At 43.5% G+C, this 22,996-nt stretch overlaps 1 protein-coding gene across 1 annotated transcript in view; it reads left to right on the top strand.

The window, feature by feature from the left end:
- The window catches only part of ERN1 (endoplasmic reticulum to nucleus signaling 1), a 91,757-nt gene that overhangs the window by 32,009 nt on the left and 36,752 nt on the right, over positions 1-22,996 (top strand). Inside the window, exons 2-4 of the mRNA XM_003811362.6 lie at positions 620-740; positions 18,069-18,102; positions 19,143-19,215. Coding sequence (XP_003811410.1) covers positions 620-740; positions 18,069-18,102; positions 19,143-19,215 — 228 coding nt within the window. The remainder of the gene's footprint in view (positions 1-619; positions 741-18,068; positions 18,103-19,142; positions 19,216-22,996) is intronic.

Here is a 22,996-nt window from a genome sequence, read left to right as displayed (position 1 = left end):
AAGTTTGTTGAGAAAAAAGGTACATTTTAATTTAAATTTTATTTTTATTCTAAGTGAGGACCAGTTTGGGGTTATGCTTTTTATTCATTTACTTTTATAACACATCTTTACTGGAATCTTAGTGTTTTGTTTTATAAATTCTTTGTATAATGAAAGCTGTTTTTCCTATATTTCTTTAAGCATTTTCCCCTAATTCTTTGCTTTTTAAAATTTCATGAATGTGTGTACGCGTGGGTATTGGCATTCTTTTTTATCATAACGTCTTATGAGATGACCAGGTTTTAGAGAATAGAATAGGCCCAAGAGAAGGAAGTCAGAAAGCTGAGCATACTTTGCCCCTCTGTTTCAGTGGAGGCTGCCCATGGATTATTTCAGAATTCTTGTCCTTGTAATGTTAGGTCATGAGCCTGCCTGTCTGCAGGCAGGATCACTGCTTAGAGTGAGGTGACCTGGGTTCTAGTCCTGACTGAGTGGGAATTTAGGCTCTCCACCTTCCATTTCTTCATCTGTAAAATGGAGGGTTTTAGTAGGATAACCTTGGGAGTGGGGGGTCTGTGATTGTACATGCCCAAGGTGAAGAATCATATCAACATTAAGAGTCTTCTACATCTCGTTGCAGATTTTTGGAAGTACCAGCACAGTGACGCTTCCTGAAACCTTGTTGTTTGTGTCAACGCTGGATGGAAGTTTGCATGCTGTCAGCAAGAGGACAGGCTCAATCAAATGGACTTTAAAAGAAGGTAATTTGGATTTGGTCCTTGGGCGACATGGACATTTGCTTAACTGGTTCCACAGAAACATATTCTGGAGAAAGAGAAAACATTACTCATTATCTAATAAAATAAATAAGAAATAAAGAAGAATGGGATCAAGAGAGGAAAAGGCATTCTGCTCAAAGGACGTTTATAGCTTTGCTGTGGTTATCCACTAAGTGCATCAGTTAAAGAAGCACGTTTTATCTTCTTTTTTGCTTCTGTTTAGACTTCATGTTAAAATGGCTCTAGGCTTTTCTATTAATAGCTCTAGCTAGTTGGTCTTTATGAAGACATGCTGCACTAAATTTGTTCTCATGATTAGAATCTTGTAATCATAATTACAAGAAGGTATCTTCTCAACACCTCAAATTACTCATTTGTTTTTATAGAGGCTAAAATAATAGAGGGCTGTAAGATTTGACATTCATCCAAGTTAACCACTTTATTGGGTTGTTATGGTGAGGGGAATAAAGACTGAGCTTCTTTCTTACTTAACATACCATGCGTCCATGTTATGATCTGATCTTCCTGGTGGTAACTAGCAGAGTCAAGCCCTACAGCTGGGAAATTGTATTTGATTTCCAAAGTAATCTTTCCAGATAAAGCCATGCAAATCCCAGGATTTGGGACTTTCAGAGTCATCTATATTATTTAATCTGTCTAGTAATAAATCTCATTTGGCCCGAGGTTCGGGTCTGAACAGCATCGTTCTCTTTCGTCACTACTCTGTGACTCATTACTTTCACGAGCACAGCCAATGTTTTTCCTTCCTTAATAAAGTGTTCCAAAACAGTATGCTAGATGGAAAAATATTGGCATATGTCAGAAGGTCACACATTGTCTTGTGAATTCAGCAGCAAACCTCGTTACCATCCATAGATGATGGCAGCTGGGTTACCACAGGCCATCCTGCCCCACCTGCATGGGCCCTGCTTGGATCAGCAGGAACTTTAAGCAGCCCAAAGACCAGCTCTCTCAGGAGTGTGTGGCCACAGGAAGACTGTAGAGTGTTTTATTACAGGTTCCAAGAATGTCATCTGTACTGTATCTCCATCACATTTAAGCCTTTTAATGTTTTTAAAATGAAACAGAGTCCTTCAAACTTCAGGATTTCCTATTTTGTCCAGAGATGAAAATCAACAAATCACACAAGAATTGAGAGAAACACTTTGGCTGTGGAATGTTCGGGCATGTCTTTCAGTTTCATTGTTCCCAGGCAGGGCATCTTCACCCTGAGCCACTTCATTCTGCTTTGCTTTTCCCTGCACATAATGCTTTAAGTTGATTTTTTCCAAGTCTTCATTTCTGCAAGTAATGTCATCTGTATCCAACAAAACTGTGTCCTCTCTGTTACTTAGTCAAACATAAGAATTAACCTGTTTTCTCTTCTAACTTAGAGCTGAAAGAATTTGCCTCTTTTTAACTCAATTGAATGTGTATTTAGAGAACCTAGAATGTGAGAGATACTGTATAGCAGCAGTCCCCAACCTTTTTTGCACCAGGGACCAGTTTTGTGGAAGTTTTTCCATGGACCGGGGGAGCAGGGGCAGGGAATGTTTTGGGATGACTCAAGTGCATTACATTTATTGTGCACTTTATTTCTATAATTATTACTACATTGTAATGTAGAATGAAATAATTATACAACTCACCATAATGTAGAATCAGTAGGAGCCCTGAGCTTTTTTTTCCTGCAACTAGACAGTCCCATCTGGGCGTGATGGGAAACAGTGACAGATCATCAGGCATTAGATTCTCATAAGAAACGTGCCACACTACACTTGCATGCGTAGTACACAATAGGGTTCACACTCCTATGAAAATCTAATGCTACCACTGATCTGACAGGAGGTGGAGCTTAGGCAGTAATGCCAGTGACAAGGAGCGGCTGTAAATACAGATGAAGCTTTGCTTGCTCACTCACTGCTCACCTCTTGCTGTGTGGCCTGGTTCCTAACAGGCCACAGACCCATCCACAGACCAGTATGGGTCCACAACCTGGGGGTTGGGGACCCCTGTTCTGTAGGACCCCAAAATGAAAAAGGCAGACCTTGTCCTCAAGAAGCCCATGATCTAAACCCATGGTGAAAATATAAGAACACAGGACTTCAACACAGCCGAGTCCTGTAACCACTCATGAGAGGGACTAGTAATGTGCTGTGAGCCCACACCATTTGGAGGGCAGGAGGCTCTGTGAAGTGGGGTGTCAGAGGTAAACCGTGGTGGATGAATTGAGTTCAGTCAGGAGTGAGGCCTGGAGAAGAGCGAAGGAGGCAGCAGGTCTAGGGTGCAGGAGCTTATCCCGTTTAGCAGGAGCTTAGCGTTTCCAGGTAGAGGGAGGGAGGATTACAAGGGGATGTTGAGCCTTACTGGATGGAGCACTTAGGCATTTGTATCTGACTGAACAGGAAATTGGGAGCTGTTAATGTGATTGAACAGGTGAGTGACTCAACAGGTGCTCGCTTTTCGATGACTAGCAGCTGTGTGTGGGATGACTAGAAACAGGAAGCAGACCTGGAAAGGGAGGAGGGATGGGAAGGGTGAGAGGCAAGCCAGAAATAGAATCAGTAGAATCTAGTGACTGACTAGGGAGGAGGAGTTACAAGACACTTAAAGAAGAATTAGATAAATCCAATTAAGGTCTAATAATTTCTTTTCTTTTCTTTTCTTTTTTTTGAGACAGAGTTTCCCTCTGTTGCCCAGGCTGGAGTGCAATGGTGTGATCTTGGCTCACTGTAACCTTTGCCTCTTAGGTTGAAGTGATTCTCATGCCTCAGCCTCTTGAGTAGCTTGGATTACAGGCATGCGCCACTATGCCTGGCTAATTTTTGTATTTTCAGTAGAGATGGAGTTTCACCATGTTGGCCAGGGTGGTCTCAAACACCTGGCCTCAAGTGATCTGCCTCTCAAAGTGCTGGGATTAAAGATGTGAGCCACTGTGCCCAGCCTAATAATTTCCAGTAGTATTCATGATGATCTGTTTTTCTAAGAATAAACTGGCATGTTTTAGTTCAGCCCTGGATACCAGTGGCCTTGACTTATATTTCTATACAAAGATTAAAGATGGTAATGTGCAGATACCCTGAGTTTTCAGTTTAATCTTGTGGTTATAACTAAAGATTTCAACATTTTTCTAAATTGTTAAATATAGATAAATGATAAAGGTATCCAGATGCTACTCTAGGTCCTGAGGATACAGCAAGTGAACAAAACAGGCAAACCCTTTTTTCATAAAGCTTTCATTCTAGTGGGAAAACAGGAAATCAGTTACTTAGTAGTGACGAGAGGTTTGGAGAAAAAATGAAGTGGGGACATGGAATGGGCAGTGCCAGGTTGGGGTGGGAGTCTGCAGTTTTAAACAGGGAGGGCTCCACGGAGAAGGTGTCATTTGAGCAAGAGCTCAAGGAGGCAAGGGAGTCTTGTAGACAGCCGGCATAGCGGGTCAAAGGTGGAGTGTCCTTAAAAAAAAAAAAAAAAAAAGAAAGGATGGGAGTGTCCCTGGCACGGTAGAGGAGGAGCACAGAGTTGATGTGGCGGGAGGAGATCAGCTCAGAGAGAGATGGGCCAGTCATACAGGGCAGGAGGGACCCAGCACTTCCTTTACTTCACATGTACTATAAAGATGCTTACTGAAACAAAATTTATAGTCAGTAAACTACATATACACAGTTTCAAAAAGAAATAAACATATTACCAAGCTGGTAATCTAAAACAAATAATAGGAAAGTATTTTTTTAATCACATAGATATAGCATGTAAATGCTCGGACGCACGCTGACACTCCCCCCAGGAACAAATGCTGTGCCTGTTGATGCAGATGGAGACAAGTGCAGGATAGTTTACCACCATAGCCACGGCAACTGGATTTCCAGGACGGTGAACTGTTCTTGGTAGTGTTTCAAACAAAAGAAGTACAGCCTTACCTGCCTTACACAGTAGTTACGTTCCAAGAAAATTCTGTATATTATGAAAAAGTACATTTGTGCTTATGTGTAAAACAGACTATAGCCTCGGATAATTAGTAAAGGGTTTTGGCCCATGAGAATGTCTGGCAGGACATCAGAGTGGCATGCAGATGCAGGGCAATCCTTGGTTGTACAGGACCGCTAGCATCCCTGGTCCCCCACACTTAGTGCCTGTAAAGTCCACTAGTCTCTGTGACCACCAGAAAATACCTTCATCGATTTCTCAAGCATTCCCTGGGGAGCTGTGCTCTCCCTACGGATACCACTGGTGTAGGGCCTAGTGGCTGGTGTGAGGACATTGGCTTTTCCTCAGCCGTTGGAGGAACCTGAGGCAAGGAGCAACATGCCCTGTTGTTCTGGACTGAATATTTGTGTCATCCTTCCACTGCCATTCATAAGCTGAAGCCCTGGCCCTCGGTGTAATGGTACTTTGAGATGGGGCCTTTGGGAGATAATCATGAAGATGGGGCCCTTAGGATGGATGAGTGTCCTTATGAGAAAGGAGAGACCAGAGCTCGCTCATTCTCTCTCCACCATGTGAGGACATGGTGAGAAGGTGGCCGTCTGCAAGCCAAGAAGAGATCCCTCACCAGAAACCAATCTCAGACTTCCACCTTCCAGAACCATAAGAAATAAATTTCTGTTGTTCAAGCCCCCTAGTCTATGGTATTTTGTTATAGTAGTCTGAGCAGAGTAAGGCACATGGCCTCCACTTTGCAAGATCAACAAGTGCTGTGTTGAAACTGAACAGATGGGGCCAGGAAGAAACTGGGAGGCCAGGCAGGGGTGTACTGCACTAGTCCAGACAAGAGAGGATACAAGCTTGGGTCTGAGTCTCAAAGAGGGATTCAGAGCTGAATGGAATAAACTTGCTGATGCAAACACATACCTTTAACTCACCAAACTGGGGTTCTTCAGAATAGAGGCCTGCAACTCCATTCGGCTGTTTACTTTTTTCAGGAGCCAATGAACTGGACATTTTTATGTATTTATTTACTTTTTTTTTTTTTTTTTTTTTTTTTTTTGCTTTCTGTGGTGGTTTGGCAGGTGCTTTTGTTCCTCAGCCAAACGTGTTGTAGTTCCCAGAAATGGTGGTTTCTTACACCATAGTGGCAAATTATACCTAATAGAGAAAATGCGTTTTGTTTTCTGGAACTCATTTGGGTTGTGACATTTTACTTTAGGGGCCATCCTTCTAAGCACTGATTTTGTAGCTGTAGCCTGTCTTTCTCTAAAACCTCACCAGTGAATAGAGTTGAATATATTTAATCTCTGTACTTTTAGACCAAATGCAAACTGAGAATGTTGCCATCATGTTTTGTTTTAGATTAGCTTGCTTTGGCCTGATGGAGTTGAGAGGACTTTCTTTAGTATTTCCAGGGCTGGTGTAGGGCTTCTTGAGCTCACCTTAAAATACTAGTTAATGCTGATATTTAACACTCAAATCCCCATCAAATTACAGGTTATTCTATAGCAACCCTGCTCTATTCTTTTCTGTCTCCTTTCCAATAATAGTAGGCATGAAGAGCTGGGTCAAATTAGAACCATTCTTTACTAATCATGAAAATCTGCTAAATATGCAATATGACTACTCTCCTAGCCAGCTGGGCCCAGACTCCAGAGATGTCCCTTGAGTGGACATTTAGATAAATGATAAAGCTATCCAGATACTACTCCAGGTTCTGAGTATACAGCAGGTGAACAAAACAGGACATAATACTGGAGATTTCTTAGGAGGGAAGAGTCAGAACAAAGTTATTTGAAATTTGAAGACAATTTTATACTCACGTGAGTGTCTCTTTCTAAACATGTGCCTCTTGCCACAGTTCCTCCCTGTGCCGACAGAATCACGGCCAAGCAGTATAGAAACTAGAGAAAATAGAATGATGCTGTGCTACTTCCCCCTTGATGCCCAGTGGTCACCAAGCCCTGTCATGCAGACTGGGAAGGACCCTGCAAACCTGACTCCTCTCTGGCCCCATTGCTGGTGCCTTAGCCAGGCTCTTGGCACTTATTTCCTAGATGAATGCAGCAGCCTCCTGACCACCATCCATGCCCCCCGCACCTTAGCCCTCTCGTTCACTCATCACACTGCCCTCAGATACACCCCCGAAAAGACCAATTGGACCTAGCTGTACCCCTGCCTGCTGAAATGCTCTTGGTGTTGTCTATAGTGGTGGCGTTGTGCCTGCACCAGTGTGTGTGGTGTGTTACCTGTGAATGATGAGGAAAGGATAAATAGGGAGCGTGAGCATCATCCATGATGGGTTGGCCGTTTCAACAACTGGCCCTTCACCACTGCTAGTTTGAGAAGTGCTGCTCCACAGGGTCAAGTCTAAGCTCCTTAGTGCATGTGCGAGGCCATTCGTGGTCTCTCACCGCCGCCCCCCCGCCCCAACTCCCTGGGCTCCCTCCCCTGCCCAGCAGGTGCCCTACTTGCAGCCATGTAACTCCTTACCAGGCCTTGGAGACCTCTGGCCTTTGCTCATGCTCCCTCTCCACCAGCAGCCTGCAATGTTAGACAAGCTTCTGTTCATCTGTGAAGACCCCATTTACCTCCCTGGCTTCTCAAGCAGGGTGAGCCCATTTTTTCTCTGGGTTCTGGAGGTGCTTTTCTGAACCCTCTGTTGTGGCACTTCTGGCTTGTGTTGTAAATTTTTGTTCTCATTTGCTTCCTAGTGGATTTCTACCTCCTTACTGGGGCTCTGGGCAGCCAGGATGCTCAGTAAATGTCCAAGGCACTTAATGCTGACTCAGGTCCCAGAACTCTTCTGCCTGGACGTCTTTTGGGAATCCTGAGAAACAAATGGGACTTGACTGCCTTCTCAGGATGAATCATTTGTTGCTTGTATCATAGTCATGACAGTTTCCGGTTCTGGTTTCTGATCTTGAGTTTTGCATGGCCTTTGGCAGTTGGTTTTTCTGTCCTGCGCTTTAGGCAGTGTGTGGGACTCTGGAAGAGTTGGAGATCTGTCTTCAGAAGTGCAATGGAAACATGAGAAGGGGAAATTGTGAAAAGTGATGATGTTTTGTTAATAGATCTAACCTGTTTTCTCTCAAGGACTTTTCTAGGCTTACAATATGCATCATCTACCTTTTTACCCTCACTGCTTAAGTATAAGAAAGGTGTTTATTTCCTCTTCATTGTTGTGAAGGATTGAAAATTAAGTTTTATGAAAGGGGCTGTGAGAGAAACCTGTTTTTACTTTTGAGCATCTTGGAAATGTGTTGGTTCTTTCTTTTTTTGTATTTTAAACATAGACGGTTTAAAACATATCCAAATGTAGAAGTATTATGTAAAGAACCCCCATGTACTCATCACTCAGCTTCAACAGGGACTGGTTTGTATCTAGCCTTGTTCACCTGCACCCCCACTCACTTTCTTCCCTTATTTTTGGGACTTGCTTCAAAGTAATGCATTTCTCATTTCGGATGGCTCCTCTTAGCAGCTGCCACACACGTAGTAGCGTGGATCTCAGCTCCAATGGGTTGTCTTTGCAGCATTGGTTGGTGTGTGTTGGAATATGGTTGTGATTGTTGAAGTACATGGATAAAGTGCCTTATTTTGTCTGTGACTTAGTTACCTGTCCCTTTGTTCACTTTTGAGTGTCTGGTTTGATGGCACTCCATCACTCAGGAATGAATTCTGTGAAGTTATGACATCCTGAGAGGCATTTGGACACAGGCTGTAGTGTTGAATTGTCTTCAGTGCCTTCATGATTGATTATAACGTTCAGTGTGTTTTTTGGCCTGAGTTACTTCTGCCAAAGTAGAGATAAATAAGAACGCAGTAGACTTCAGCTGCTTTTAGTATGGGCAGTTTTCCGGATTACTTGGTCATTTCTATGTGATCGTCTTTGCCGAGTGTGACTCTTCGTGACTTATGGAGGTTACCTCCAAAGAAAACTTATTACATCCTTTTCCAATTCTGCTGAGATTAGAAATTGAGGAGCTTTTGATTAGATGTCTTTAAAAAAAAAATGCTTTCCTCATGAAAGCTGAACTGTAAAGAATGTCTGAGACTTTCTGTCTTAAAATTTGGACCTAACAGCTTTAATGGGAGTTTATGGCTTAGGTTAATGAAGTGCTTTTTCTCTGGAGGGAAGGAATGAGCTGCCACTGGGGAGAAGTACTCCCTAATTGGGCCACTCGAATGTATGAAACATATTTGGGAGACTGAAGGTTTGAGTTAAGGAAGGGTGAATGGCTTTGTTTCTGCCAGTAATTTTTTTTTTTAATAAGAAAACAGTATTAGAACCTTAAGCACATTCTTGAGAAAATAGCAGTTGTTTACCTCATTCAGACTATGCCTTTCTAGTTTCACTGTTACCTGTCAGCCAGGGTTAAAATCTCCATGTCACCTTTAAATCGTTCCTTTCTCCCACTGCATTTATCTAGACAGGGCTCAGTTTTGCTGACACTCTTTTCCCTCCTGTCTGTTTCTGACTCCCCTCCTCCCCGGCTCGGGTCTGTCTGTTGCAGCACCTTTGTGATTCCTTCTCCCTTTTTCCCTTCATTTTGTGCCTCAATGCCCACCTGTCTAACTTGCCTTCAGAGGACTTGTACAGGTTGAATATCCCTTACCCGAAATGCTTGGGACCTGAAGTGTTTCTGATTTTGGATTTTTTTAGGTTTGGAATATTTGCATTATATTTACCAGTTGAACGTCTCAAATCTGAAAATCTGAAACCCAAAATGTTCCAGTGAGCATTTCCTTTGCACATCACGTTGGCGCTCAGGCTTCAGATTTTGGAACATTTCAGATTTTGGGTTTTCGGATTTGGGATGCTCACCCTGTGTCACGTTCCTCTTTTTTTTTTTTTTTTTTTTTTTTTTTTTGAGACGGATTCTCACTCATTTGCCCAGGCTGGGGTGCAGTGGCACAATCTCGGCTCACTGCAAGCTCTGCCTCCCAGGTTCACGCCATTCTCCTGCCTCAGCCTCCTGAGTAGCTGGGACTACACGTGCCCGCCACCATGCCCGGCTAATTTTTTGTATTTTTAGTAGAGAGAAGGTTTCACCATGTTAGCCAGGATGGTTTCGATCTCCTGACCTCATGATCCACCCACCTTGGCCTCCCAAAGTGCTGGGATTACAGGCGTGAGCCACCGCGCCCGGCCCACATTCCTCTTTTTCTCAGAGGCTTCCAGTTGGACTCTAGTGACCAACATTCCACATCACAAAGTTTTCAAGGCTTTCTTCCCCATGGTGTCACTGCCTGCAGTCCAGCTTCATTTGTGTTGTTCCTCAGGAGGAACATGTCACACTTACTGAGCCTGCGTCCTCTGTCCCGCGAACACAGTGACATTTTTTCACTCATGTTGTCTTGTCATCCCTGTGCTCGGGGCCGGCTGCCTTTATGAGGGTTTTCTGCTCCGAGTATTCTGGTCCCCACCTAGGAAAGCCTGTGGTGCATGCCCCATGTTCTAGCAGTTCGTTATGTATGGTTCATGTGTATTAGCTTCCTAACTCAAAGCATAAGCTCCCTTCTTTATCCTGCGTGGCACTTAACAGAGAACCCAGCTGAAGCAGATATCTGACAGTTGTTTCTGAGATGTGTTTGGCGCATCTCAACAGAAAGTTACTAGTAGCAGGGTTGTCAGTCCTCTTCCTCCTCGGCGGGGAATGGGGGTGCATGTGTGTAGAGGATTACACAGACTATAAAGCATTTGAGACTTCATCTCTGCTCTTTGGGTCCTTAAATACCTTTCAAAAGGTATTTTGAATACCAACCCAGAACATTTAAAATCACTGCTAGGGGTACACTTAGAAGGGACTGGTTTGGGGACTTTCTAACTGTGTGGTAATATCTTAGTTGTGCAGAAGAGAGAGCTGATTTCCATTGCTGCGTTATGGGGGTCAGAAGGGTGGTCAGATGGGGTCAGAAAGAACAAGGTGGAGGAGGGCAGTAAAGCCAGAGGTCATCTAGAGTCCAACGGAAAAGCAAAAGCAGGGTGTTCCAGAAATATCTGTGCTCATCTGGGAAAGAGAAGAGAAGGATCTTGCAAGGCTCCTTGAGCTCCAGTTAAGTGAGCAACCTGTTCTTGTGGCTTCTATAATCAAAGGGATCTTACTTCTTCCTACATGGAAGGAAGTCTGCCCAGAGCGACCTCCAGAGAGAGGCCGTCAATCTCGAAGTCTGGTTTGAAACAATTATTTAAATTTTGGTTGATTGCGTCAAAGACATTTTTCTGTTCAGCTCACTTATCACCCCATGTTTTCCCCAGGCCCTCACGAATTTTGCCAGCCCTGCATTTAGGGAAGCCTGGGATGGTCCTGACAGGGTCCTTCATGCTCTTAACATGGGTTTCCCTTCAGTCTCTCTGTGCCCTGTGCAACTGGAAGAGCAGGCTCTTCAGAATTATGCCACAGGTGAGAGCAGGAGGAACAGGCCATTCTCTCCAACCTATTGCAGATGTTTGCCTTAAAGAGCTTCTGTTTTTAGCTTTTTTTTTAACTTTTCATTTTATAAAAACTTTATACATACCCCAAAGTAAGAAGAGTAGTATCATGAAACCATGTACCCAGCACCCAGCTTCAATAATGATCAATGCGGGGTAATCCCTGTCCCTCTCCCTTAAATACTTTTCAAAAGGGCCAACCCAAAACATTTACAGTCACTGCTAGAGGTACACTTAAAAGGGACTGGTTTGGGGACTTCCTGAGTTTCTAGATTGTGTGACTGGGTGGAAGTGGGACCCACTAGCCAATCTGGGGAATGTGAACTGAGGAGCAGGTCCTGGGGGTATGGCCTTGGGCTGAGACACCCATAGCAGTTGCAAGTGGGACTGGGTCAGGAGTCCAAGGGAGAACATCCTCAGATGCCATGCGGAGGATTTGCAAGTGTTGGTTTTGATCACGGGAACTTGACAGTGGCAGTTCTGATCTTATTCTGAGGGTAGGGGCCGGAGGGCAGTGAGTGGAGGAAGGTAAGAAGGCAGGAAGGTGGAACAGAGGATTCGGAGCAGTGTAGTTTCCCCACATGGCTCAATCACCCAGCTTGGGTTATAAAGGCAAATTCCTTGTCTCTACCTACAAAGCCAGCTTCCTGGGGGAAGAACCTAGGAATCAACATTCTAAAAATTCCATAGGAATCTCTAATACATTGCTGGTGGAAATATAAAACAGTACTACCATTTTTGCAAACTGTTTGTCAATTTTTTGTCAGAGGTAAACAATATGATGCAGCCAGTCCCCCTCCTTGTTTTAAGAAATGAAAATAGGCTGGGCACGGTGGCTCACACCTATAATCCCAGCACTTTGGGAGGCCACGGCGGGTGAATCACGAGGTCAGGAATTCAAGACCAGCCTGACCAATAGGTGAAACCCCATCTCTACTACAAATACAAAAATTAGCTTGGTGTGGTGGCACACGCCTGTAGTCCCAGCTACTCGGTAGGCTGAGGCAGGAGAGTCACTTGAACTCAGGAGGTGGAGGTTGCAGGGAGCTGAGATTGTGCCACTGCACTCCAGCCTGGGCGACAGAGCGAGACTCCATCTCAAAAAAAAAAAAAAAAAAAAAAGGAAAGAAAAGAAAAAAAAAGAAATGAAAATAGGTCCAAATAAACACTCGTACACAAATGTTCACAGAAGCTTTATTCACACCAGCCAAGAAAATAAAAACAACTCAAATGTCCCTCAGCAGGTAAATAGGTAAACAGATTGTGGTAAATTCTTATAGTAGAATACTATTCAGTAATAAAAAAGAGCGAACTATGATACACACAACAATATGGATGAATTTCCAAGACATTATGTGAGATAAAGAGGCCAGGCACAAATGAGTATCTATGACGTGGTCATTTGTGAAATTTTAGAACAAACAAAATGAACTGGTACTTATCTGGAGCAAGATTTGGAAATACTGAATCCAAAGGGATGTGAAAAAATGTTTTAGGGTGATGGAAATGTTCTGTATCTTGATGGTGAAGATAGTTACATGGGTGTGTGTTTTTCAAGATTGATTGAACTGTAAACTTAAAATGCTTGCACTTTGGAGGAAAAGGAGAGTGTGCAGAAGAGCAGGCAGAGCCAAGAGGTTTTTGTGTTTATAGGCAAAGGAGGAGTTGAAGATCCTTGGAGACAGGATCTAGATGTGAGTGTGAAAAATCTATGAGTGTGAAGACAAAAGCATTGTCCCTTTATAGAGATGTGAAGGGAAGGGTGGAGCTGGGCAGATGTAGAAGACAAAGGGTAGGAAGTTTCAGCAAGCTCACTCAGTCTCCCTTAATATCCCCTATGACACAGAAGGCAGAGTCATTTGTGGAGAGACAGGGACCTTGAGGCAAGGAGTAGTTTGAAATATCAGCTACAGGGGTGAGAACAGAAGCCAGCCAGGATCTCCTAGTGGCAGGGGCCTAGCTGGCCACACCATGGAGATACCACGTATGATGGTATCTCCACAAATGATCGCAGTGTTTTCTACAGCTGTGCTCAGAAGCCTGGGTGGAGGAACAGGGACTGCTATGCAGATCCTGGGTTCAGGGTGAGTAGAGCTTATCTGCTGGATTATTAAAAGTGATCAACAATGGATTTCCAGGCTGGCCAAGAGTGGAAGTAGGAAAGAAACTGCGCTAGTTTGAATATTTGACCGTCCAAACCTCATGTTGAAATTTGATTCCCAGTGATGGAGGTGGAGCCTAATGGGAAGTGTTTGGGTCTTGGGGGTGGATCCCTCATGAATGGCTTGGCGCTGTCTTCATTGTAGTGAGTGAATCCTTACCCTATTAATTCCTGTGAGAGATGGTTCTTAAAAAGAGCCTGGCACCTTCTCCCCTCTCGCTGCTTCTCTCGCCCTGTGATCTCTGTACACTCCGGCTCCCCTTTGCCTTCTGCCACTAGTGGAAGCAGCCAGAAGCCCTCATCAGAGGCAAATGCTAATGCCATGCTTCTTGTACAGCCTGCAGAAACGTGAGCCAAATAAACCTCTTTTCTTTATAAATTACCCAGCCTCAGATATTCCTTTATAGGAACACAAACAGACTAAGACAGGAAATGACACTTAATTACTCCATTCAGCAAATAGGTTGGTTACCACCTGTGTGTCAGGTATTGTTTTAGATCCTTGGGAAGATGCAGACAACAAAAAATAAATCCCAACCCTCCGTGGCCAGAGTGGGGCATTAAGTAAGCAATAAAATATACAGAACTACAGAGGTGGTAAGTGACATGGAGAAAAATTAAGCAGGGAAGAAGGGTTGGAAATCCTGGGCAGTAGGAGGTGATCATGGAAGACCACTCTGAGGTGGCAACAGTTGATCAAAGACCTAGGCAGAGGAACAGCCAGTGCAAAGGTCCTGAGGCATGGGCAGGCCTGGCAGTGCTTGTTGAATACTTGGAGGCCGGCATGGCTGGAATGGAGTGTGTGGGAAATAGTGGGAGATTGTTAAAGGGTGACAGGTTGAAAGGGAGGGACTGCTTGGGATTTATGAGCCACCGTGTAAACACTGGCCTTCACTGAGTGAGATGGGGAACCACCAAAGGATTTTGAGTCACAGAGAAGCTTAATCTGATTTATGCCTTTAAAAGGATCACTCTTCTCAGTGTCAAGGCACTGACTTACAGTCTTGACAAACATTTAATCCACATAGAGATGCCCCATGAGGTTGATGTTATCTCTATTTTTTTTTTCCTTACTGATGAGGAAATTGAGGCTCCGCGAGCTTAAGTAACTTTGCCAAGGTCACTCAACTGGTGATTGGCAGAGCCAGGATTTATGCCTGGTTTGTCTGATTCCAAAGGCCACACAGATTAAGAGAGGAGGGAAGGCTTGAGAGACAAAGGGTTCCAATGGTGTTGAAGGGAATGGGAACAGGACACAGAATTATGATTGGCATCGAAATAGACCACAGAGTTTGGCAACTGATAGCATATGTTAGGGAGAAATAGACATCAACAGTGTTGTTTGAGTCATGGCTTTCTTCTAGGAGAATGGTGGTACTGTTAATAAAATACGGTAGTCAGGAGTAGAAGCCAGTCTCAGGCAAAAGACAGAGGGCGTGACTTGGGCAAGCAGAGGCTGAGGCATTGGTGGGAAGTAGTGGGCGTGTCCAGTTGATCCAGAGAGAGGACCCGGGAGAGGGGAGCCTAGAACCCCACTGTGGTTAGGGTGGAAGTTATAGAGAGGCATGTGCTCTCTGAGTGAGAAGAAAGGCTGAAGGGAGAAGCTGGCAATGTTCCTCCCTGTGTGGAGGAGGGAGTGGGGACAAAAATTCACTGCTTTTGGGGACAGAAATGTTTAAAACTTTACCCTTATGAACTTGGACAAAGGAAAGATGTGGACGTCTGTTTTGTTATTTGAGCTTAAAGAAGTGATTTAGATTAGCCTAGCAATGAGCATCTTGTGACCTCACCCAGGATGTCAGTTCCTGCAGGTGTAAAACTTGTGCCATTCCAGGCCTCAGCTGGACACACGATGGGGGCCGGGGAGTGGAGTTGAGGCCAGTGGCTGCTCCCAGGGAATCAGTGAGCAGGTTTGTTTCTTTCCCGTGTTAATCCTGGGAGACCAAACCTTGATTTCAGCTATATTTTCTCTCTACCTTTACCAGATAACCTTACCTTTACCTTACATAACAGCCACTTTTTATATTTGTGAAGTAACTCCCCCACAACTTTTTTTTTCTGAAAGTAAAACAACTTGGTGACATTGGCTTTTATTCTTATCAGGCCCCATATAGATAGTGGCTTATTTTACAGCAGTATTTGTTTACATCCCTACAGGTAGGACAGTGTTTCTTTTCACATGGCTGAAAACTTTTTTTTTTAAAGCAAGAATCTTACCTGATATCAGTTCTCATTATTAAATCAAAACCACTTTTTCATGTTACTCTTTTAGTGCACATTTTCAGATAATGCTCTTTTTATTTTTGCTGACTTTCCAAAGATAATTTTCTCTTTAACCTTTTTTAATATGAAAAAATTTAACCATATGTACAGAGAGTAGTAAAATAACACTCCAGTGTTCCCGTGTCTCATCTTTAACTGTTATCAACAGCCTGCCACTTCTTGTTTTATCTGTCCTCCCTGCCCCCCGTATAATTATTTTCTATAGTATTTTAAAGCAAATCTTGAATTCAGATGATTCTTAAAGAAAAACATTTACAGAATTAGGTCATTGTTACATTTCAGAAGCCAAGCAGCAGTGTGTCTGCCTCTGTCAGAACTGTCTTAATAATTGTGTCTTTACCTGGGCTGCAGCTTTGAAGAGGCTTATTCCAGGTGCTTATTTTACTGAGTGGATGGGAAATGCTAAGATAACCATAAGGGCCTCCTACTGGAGTTTATCTTCTCCTAAGCCTAGAAAAACAAATCTCAGTTCTTAAACACCAATGTAGTTGTCCCGGGAATCTTCCCCTGTCTCCTGCCAATGTCCTGAATCTTAACTGGAACCTTCCTGATACAGGGCATATCTTGGGACCTGAGGCCTCAGTGTCAGGTGACCAGTGGATAAGCTGTAGAAAACCAGGAAAATCTGCGTCTGAAGACGAGTCTGTGTGACTGAGCAAACACTGTACAGCAAAGATCAGGTTATGAACAGGAATTTAAATCATGTTGGTCTCCATGTCTTGTTTCTGGTGAATTCCTGGAATTTGGCCATGTCCTCTTAATCTGCGTTTATCTGTGATACCTTTAAGTGGCTGAAACAAACAAAAAAGATGCCATTTTACTGCTGTGTTTTCTTCGGAATATGATATTCTTGCTCTTCTTGGCTTGCATGCCTTCAGGCCGGTGTTAAAATAACTGGGTTATTGCACCTTGACTAGCTTGTTTCAGTAGGATGAGTGTGGTGTGCCTTTATTTCCTGTCTCTTGCATCAGTCTGTTTGTGAGAGTGTACTGAGAGGTGATTAATGGGAAAGATAAACATGTGCTTACTGACTGAAAGTTCTTCCTGTTTCCTAGAGTGTTTTTGGTTTAGTGAGTTGTTTGTTTGCTGCCCACAGACCGCATATGGTGTGTGTACACCTCTGTTGTTGTGAACACCATATGCCTTTGTATAGGAGCTGGGCTTTTAAGCAAAGTCAACATATGATAAGGCTTAAAAGATTTTCCTTCATCCAATAATTGGATGGATTGGACAGCTGTCTGTCACCATAAGCAGAGCCTACAGAGTCTGGAATTCTGCATACAAAATCATGTAAGAATACTTGCTGTTCTTGCCCCCGGGGATTAAGTTGTGTATAGCATGGCTGTGGGGTTTTGGTTGCTGGAAATACCTCATCGCTGTGAGTCTCCTGCCTGCGGACTTTTGGATCTGTCACTACACAGTGCTGCTGTGCCAGTGTTCATGCTCTCTCACTGCCACCACCATCTGCCCCTGGAATCAGGAGCTTCCTCTTGCTTTGTGCCCAGGAAAATCTAGGGAGGGAAGAATTCTGCCATTAATTGCTGCAAATGTAAAATTGACTTAGAGAAAAAAACATGTTCTCAATTTAAAAAGTAGTGCCTGCTCTTGCAGAAATTTTAAGATATAGAAAAGGTTGGGGGGAGTTGCATTTCCAACAAGGATAACTTACAATTAGCATTTTTGATCTTTCCATCTAATTAGGTACATTGAAGCCTTTCCCCATAGTTGCATTAATACTCTATGTACAATGTTATCTTTTCTCCTGAACATAATAGCATAGGTTTGTATATGTCTTAAAATGTTATTAGCCCTCTTAGAAGCCTTAATTTTTTGCTAAGTGGACATTCTATAACTTAACCATATTATTGGGTAGGTCATTTTTAATGCTGCTACGTACACATCTTTGTACAAAAACCATTTTCTATAGTTTATATTGTCTTTAAATTAGATTTTATAGAAATGCAATGGGGGGGCCAAAGGGAATGAACATTGGAGGCTCTAGAATTGCCGCTCCAAAGAGGTGTGTCCATTTACTGGCCAATCAAAGTCAGTTCTTAAACCCATTTTACTTTTCCTAATGGGAATATGTAGAGCTACTCCAGGCATCGGACAAGGTAATGATTAAGGTTTTAGAAGTCTTTGAGGTGTCAGATAGTGATGCTCTGACCCCTTGTCCACGGTGTGTGGTGACTGGTTCATCGTTCTGCATCCATCCCCCAAGTTATATGCAAGTTTCTTGAAAGCAGTTCTGTTCTGGTCTCAGTTCTCTATCCAGCCTCAGTAACTATCCAAGAGCTTACATTTGCATCATTGTGGATATGTTTTCTAAAAGATATGCACGGTGATACAAAAGTGCATATAACCTTCACGTACACTAGCCCATGTAGGTTAACAGGAGGGAGAAAGTTATTACCGGTACAACTTGGCCTGGTCCTGGGAAGCCTCTGGGAATCTTGACATTTTGGGATGTTTCTGATGATGCCTTTGTTGTTCTTTTGCACAGATCCAGTCCTGCAGGTCCCAACACATGTGGAAGAGTAAGTTTTCTGATTCGCTCAGTACTTCCCTTTAATTCAGTCTTCTTCATTCAATCAGTGTTTATGAGGCCAGTTGCTGGGAGTGCATATATGTGTAAGTTTGAGGAATAACAGTGAGTGACATATAAAGTCTTACAGGTGCTGTGATGAAAGCTTGCGTTGAGGAGGAGGTGGTCAGTTTCCTGAGGGAGAAGGGTAGTGGTTTTAAAAAGGCTTATTTGAGATGAAACTCAAGTTGAGCTTTGAACTTAAACTTCCAAAGTCCTCAGGGGGACTGGACCTCTTCCTCTTTGCTGTGTCATATCATGGAGAAAAAAGGTGAATGTGACCTGCTACTACAGAGTGTGTGTTGGGGTAAAAGCTGGATAGCACCTGTAAGAGCCTTAAAGGATGGCGCAACCTAAGGAACGATTCAGCCAAGGGTTTCTGAGGGACTGTAGTTATAGTTTAGTCTTTAGCAGATTAACTTGACAAAAGACCACTTCACATCTGCTTCAAGGGAAGCTACTGACGGAGGGACCTTGATCTGTCCCCTTGGCGGGTTGTCTCTGATGTCAAGCTGTTAGAGTCTGCTTTTATTGCCTCCAGTTAAACAAAAAATATCTCTTGAAAACTAAAAGCAGATTTGTTCTACCTGTTTATGTACCATGCCATCCTATTAAATGTTAATGGCTGGAGTTCTATACACAATTGATGTAGAAATTGAAAAGTGGACTTACTGGGTCCTTTTCACATATTTTGCCTTCATCCAGAGTGCTTTGACCAAATGATGATTTGTCTTCTATGGTTTTGTATGATTTTTCCTTTCAGGCCGCTTTTCTCCACTCGAGGATAGTGTATACCACCATAGGGGTATTTTATTTATCTGTGGTTGAAGTGAGAGAGAGTAGTGGGTGGAATTGTCTTATATACTCACTTATACACCTACACACAACCACCCTCCACTCTCTATTCCTCCATCATGGGTTTGCGTGGCTTTGGTATGTTGTTCCATGCCCTGGGCTGTAATTTATCTTTGATATTTATTATTTAATCTCTAGGCCTGCCTTTCTCCCAGATCCTAATGATGGCAGCCTGTATACGCTTGGAAGCAAGAATAATGAAGGCCTGATGGTGAGTATATTTAGCTGCTTTTTGTACTCCAGGGGTTCTAGACCAGCGGTCCTTAAGTGTGTCTGCACAGTGTCTTACTGTGTCTCCCACCTGGAGCTTTTAAAAACAACCCCTGGGGATTCTGATTCAGGTGGTCTAGAGAGGAGCCTGGGCATCAGTCTTTTCAGAGAGCTTCCTAAATGAGCTTTTAAATGTGGTGCCAGAGTTCAGAAACACGGATGCAGACCAGCAGGTTCTCATGGCCCAGCCCATACACTGGAGGATATAATGTTAAGAACAGGGTTTGCTCTAACTGGTGACCCTCACCTTAGGAGGGAGGGATATAGTTTGAAATGCTGTCTCCACCTGCCCCACCTTCTGATGACTCCTTAAGGGAGTCATGTGATATTCTACCCTCATTTCCATTTGAGAATCTAAACCAGTGGTTTTCAGCCTTAATTATACATTGTAATAACCTGGAATTCGAAAAAACAGCATTAGGACCTAGAACATAGGGCCCAATCCCAGAAGGTCTCGATTTAATTGATCTAAGTCATCAGGACTTTTTAAAAGCTCCCCAGATAAGAGAATTTAGAAACAGGCCCACACATATGGTCATCTGATATGTGACAAAGGTGACACTGCAGTGTCCAGTCTTGTCTTTTCTCTTTTCTTTTGAGACAGGGTCTCACTTTGTCACCCAGGTTGGAATGCAGTGGCACAATCTTGGCTCACTACAACCTCCGTCTCACAGGCTCAAGCCAGCCTCCCACCTCAGCCTCCTGAGTAGCTGGGACCACAGGTGCACATCTCCACGCCCAGCTAATTTTTTGTATTTTTGGTAGAAATGGGGTTTCATCATATTGCCTAGGCTGGTCTCCAACTTCTGGGCTCAAGCGATCCACCCACCTCGGCCTCCCAAAGTGCTGGGATTACAGACGTGAGCCACCACCACCTAGCTTACAGTGTTTTTGCAATAAGTGGTGTAGGTCAATTGGGATATCCATATAGGAATAAAAGTCTTGACTCCTACCCCCCCACAACACATATAAAATCAGTTCCAGATAGATCACACATCTAAATGTGAAATGCAAAATAATAAAGCTTTAAGAAAAAAAGTAATGGAACCATCTTCATGATCTTAGAGTAAGTAGAGATTTATTAAGTAGGATATTAAAGAACACTATAAATTTAGGAAAAAATCAATATATTGATTATATTAAAATTAAGAACTTTTCCTCATAAAGAGGCCACAAAGTATTTGTAGTATACACATCCAACAAAAGTTCATATTCAGAATATATGAAGAAATCCTATGGTACATTAAAAAAAGCCCAATGGAAGAATAACAGAAGAGAATATCCAAATGGTCATAAACATATGAAAAGATGTTCCATTTTATTAGTCATTTGGAAATGCAAATTAAAGCCACAGTGCCATACTGCTACTCACCAGAATGGCCAAAACAAGGAAAGTAGGAAAAGAAAACATGTTGGTGATGTGGCGCAACCAGGACTCTCACCTACTGCTGGCGGAAGTGCAGGGTGGCACAAGTGGTTTGGAAAACTGTTGGCAGTAAGTGCTAAAGTCCTTAGGACCCAGTAATGCCCTCCTAGGTTACAGACCCAACAGAAATGCACATTTGTGGCCGGGTGCGGTGGCTCATGCCTGTAATCCCAGCACTTTGGGAGGCCAAGGTGGGCGGATCACGAGGTCAGGAGATCGAGACCATGGTGAAACCCCGTCTCTACTAAAAATACAAAAAATTAGCCAGGTGCGGTGGCGGGTGCCTGTAGTCCCAGCTACTTGGGAGGCTGAGGCAGGAAAATGGCGTGAACCCGGGAGGTGGAGCTTGCAGTGAGCTGAGATCACGCCACTACACTCCAGCCTGGGCAACAGAGCGAGAATCCATCTCAAAAAAAAAAAAAAGAAGAAATGCACTTTTGTTCACCAATGGTCATGTGCCCAAATGTACAGCAGCACCATTTATAATAAGCAGAGGGTGGCCAAATAACATCCACAGTGGAATGGAAAAATAAACTCTGGAAGCGGCATGCACGGTGATGAGGACCAACAGTCTATGACGACACACGCCGCGGATGACTCACAAGCGTGATGTTGAGCAAAACATGACAGACAAAAAAGGCCACACGCTGCCATTCACTTATGTAAAGCCAAAAACAGGAAAAACGAGTCTCTGCTGTTTTGAAGTTAGGATAATAGTTACCCCTGGAGAGTTATGGCTAGAAAGGGGGGCAAGAGAGGAGGGGGGCTTCTGTTTCTTCACCTGGATGCCGGTTACGTGGGTATGTTCACTTTGTGAAACTTGACTGAGCTGTGTGATGATGAGTGCTTTTCTGTTTGCGTATTATGCATCAGTAGGAAGTTTTTAAAGCTTCCAAGTAATTCTCATGGGCAACCAAGGATGAGAACCACTGATCTAGGCTGTAAGTGGATTGTGGACTTTAACTTGGGTGTTTTAAAATTATTTTGTGAATGCCTGTGACCAAAACAGAGGGGAGGAGGGCAAGCTTGTATAGAGCTGTGTGTATTTCACCTTCAACACTGCTCTCCGTTGGTTTCTCTCCACAGCTCTGTAGTCCCCATTTCTTAAGCAATTTGTTTGCCAGAAACTGGGGTGAGTTGTATAAGTTATCTCATTGGAATCTCTCAGCAGCCCTGTGGGTGATATCCCCGTTTTAGAGGTGTGGAAACAGCCTGGAGAAGTGAAGGAATATGTCCAGGGCTGAGTCTTCTAGTGTTGGAGTTGGTTCTTAAAGAGGATGCCCAGCCGGGCCTGTAATCCCAGCACTTTGGGAGGCCGAGGCGGGCAGATCACAAGGTCAGGAGATTGAGACCATCCTGGCTAACACGGTGAAACCCCGTCTCTACTAAAAAATACAAAAAATTAGCCAGGCGCAGTGGCAGGCGCCTGTAGTCCCAGCTACTTGGGAGGCTGAGGCAGGAGAATGGCATGAACCCGGGAGGCGGAGCTTGCAGTGAGCTGAGATCACGCCACTGCACTTCAGCCTGGGTGAGAGTGAGACTCCGTCTCAAAAAAAAAAAAAAAAGAGGATGCCCTTCATCACTCCCTTGTGCTCCTTTCTGGGTTGTGGTTTAGCAGCTCCAGAAACAATGTTTCCCAAGCTTGGGCCTTGAATCAGGGCACCAGTGGCAGTGCTCAGCAGAGACCACAGGACTCCAGAAGACTAGAAGATCTGCAGTGCCTTTCTGATTCTCAGAAACACATGGCAAAACCCAGTCATTGCAGCCTCTCTGAAGCATTTTTCCTCCTCTGAGGCTTGGTTTGAATGTTGGGATGATGGGAAAATCCAAGTTATTTAGTATGCAAAGCTCTGCTTATTAAAGCTAGAGAGAAGTCTTTTCTTTCTTGGAGAAAAAGGTGACCATGCAGTAGAGGCATTTCTATAAAAGCAGGTATCTATAGAACAATTTCAAAAACACAGAATGTTCTAAAAATAAAGTATACTGAAACAAGCATTAACCAAAAGAGCTCGTCAGATGTCAGCTGTAGACTCAGAAGAATCAGTTTTATGATGAAATGCAGTTGAAACATTTGGATTCCTTTGAGTTTCTTTTCCTGGCACCTATCTTAACTTCCTCTTCAAAACCAAAAGTCTCAATTTTTCTTGTTTTTCAATAGTGAATTATTTACTGAAGAAAACATCAAAACTCTTTTCCACCTCAAACTCTTGTGTTGCCCCTGTAATGGCGACTTCTCCTTTCCCTCGAAGCTTGAGCTTGGCACCAAGGTTGCATCCCTTCAGCATCAATGTCCTGG

This window comes from Pan paniscus, chromosome 19, assembly GCF_029289425.2.
Source record: "Pan paniscus chromosome 19, NHGRI_mPanPan1-v2.0_pri, whole genome shotgun sequence".
Classification (NCBI taxonomy): Eukaryota; Metazoa; Chordata; class Mammalia; order Primates; family Hominidae; genus Pan; species Pan paniscus.
The sequence above is the reverse complement of the archived record's forward strand: the minus strand, read 5'-3'. Positions and strand labels throughout refer to the sequence as shown.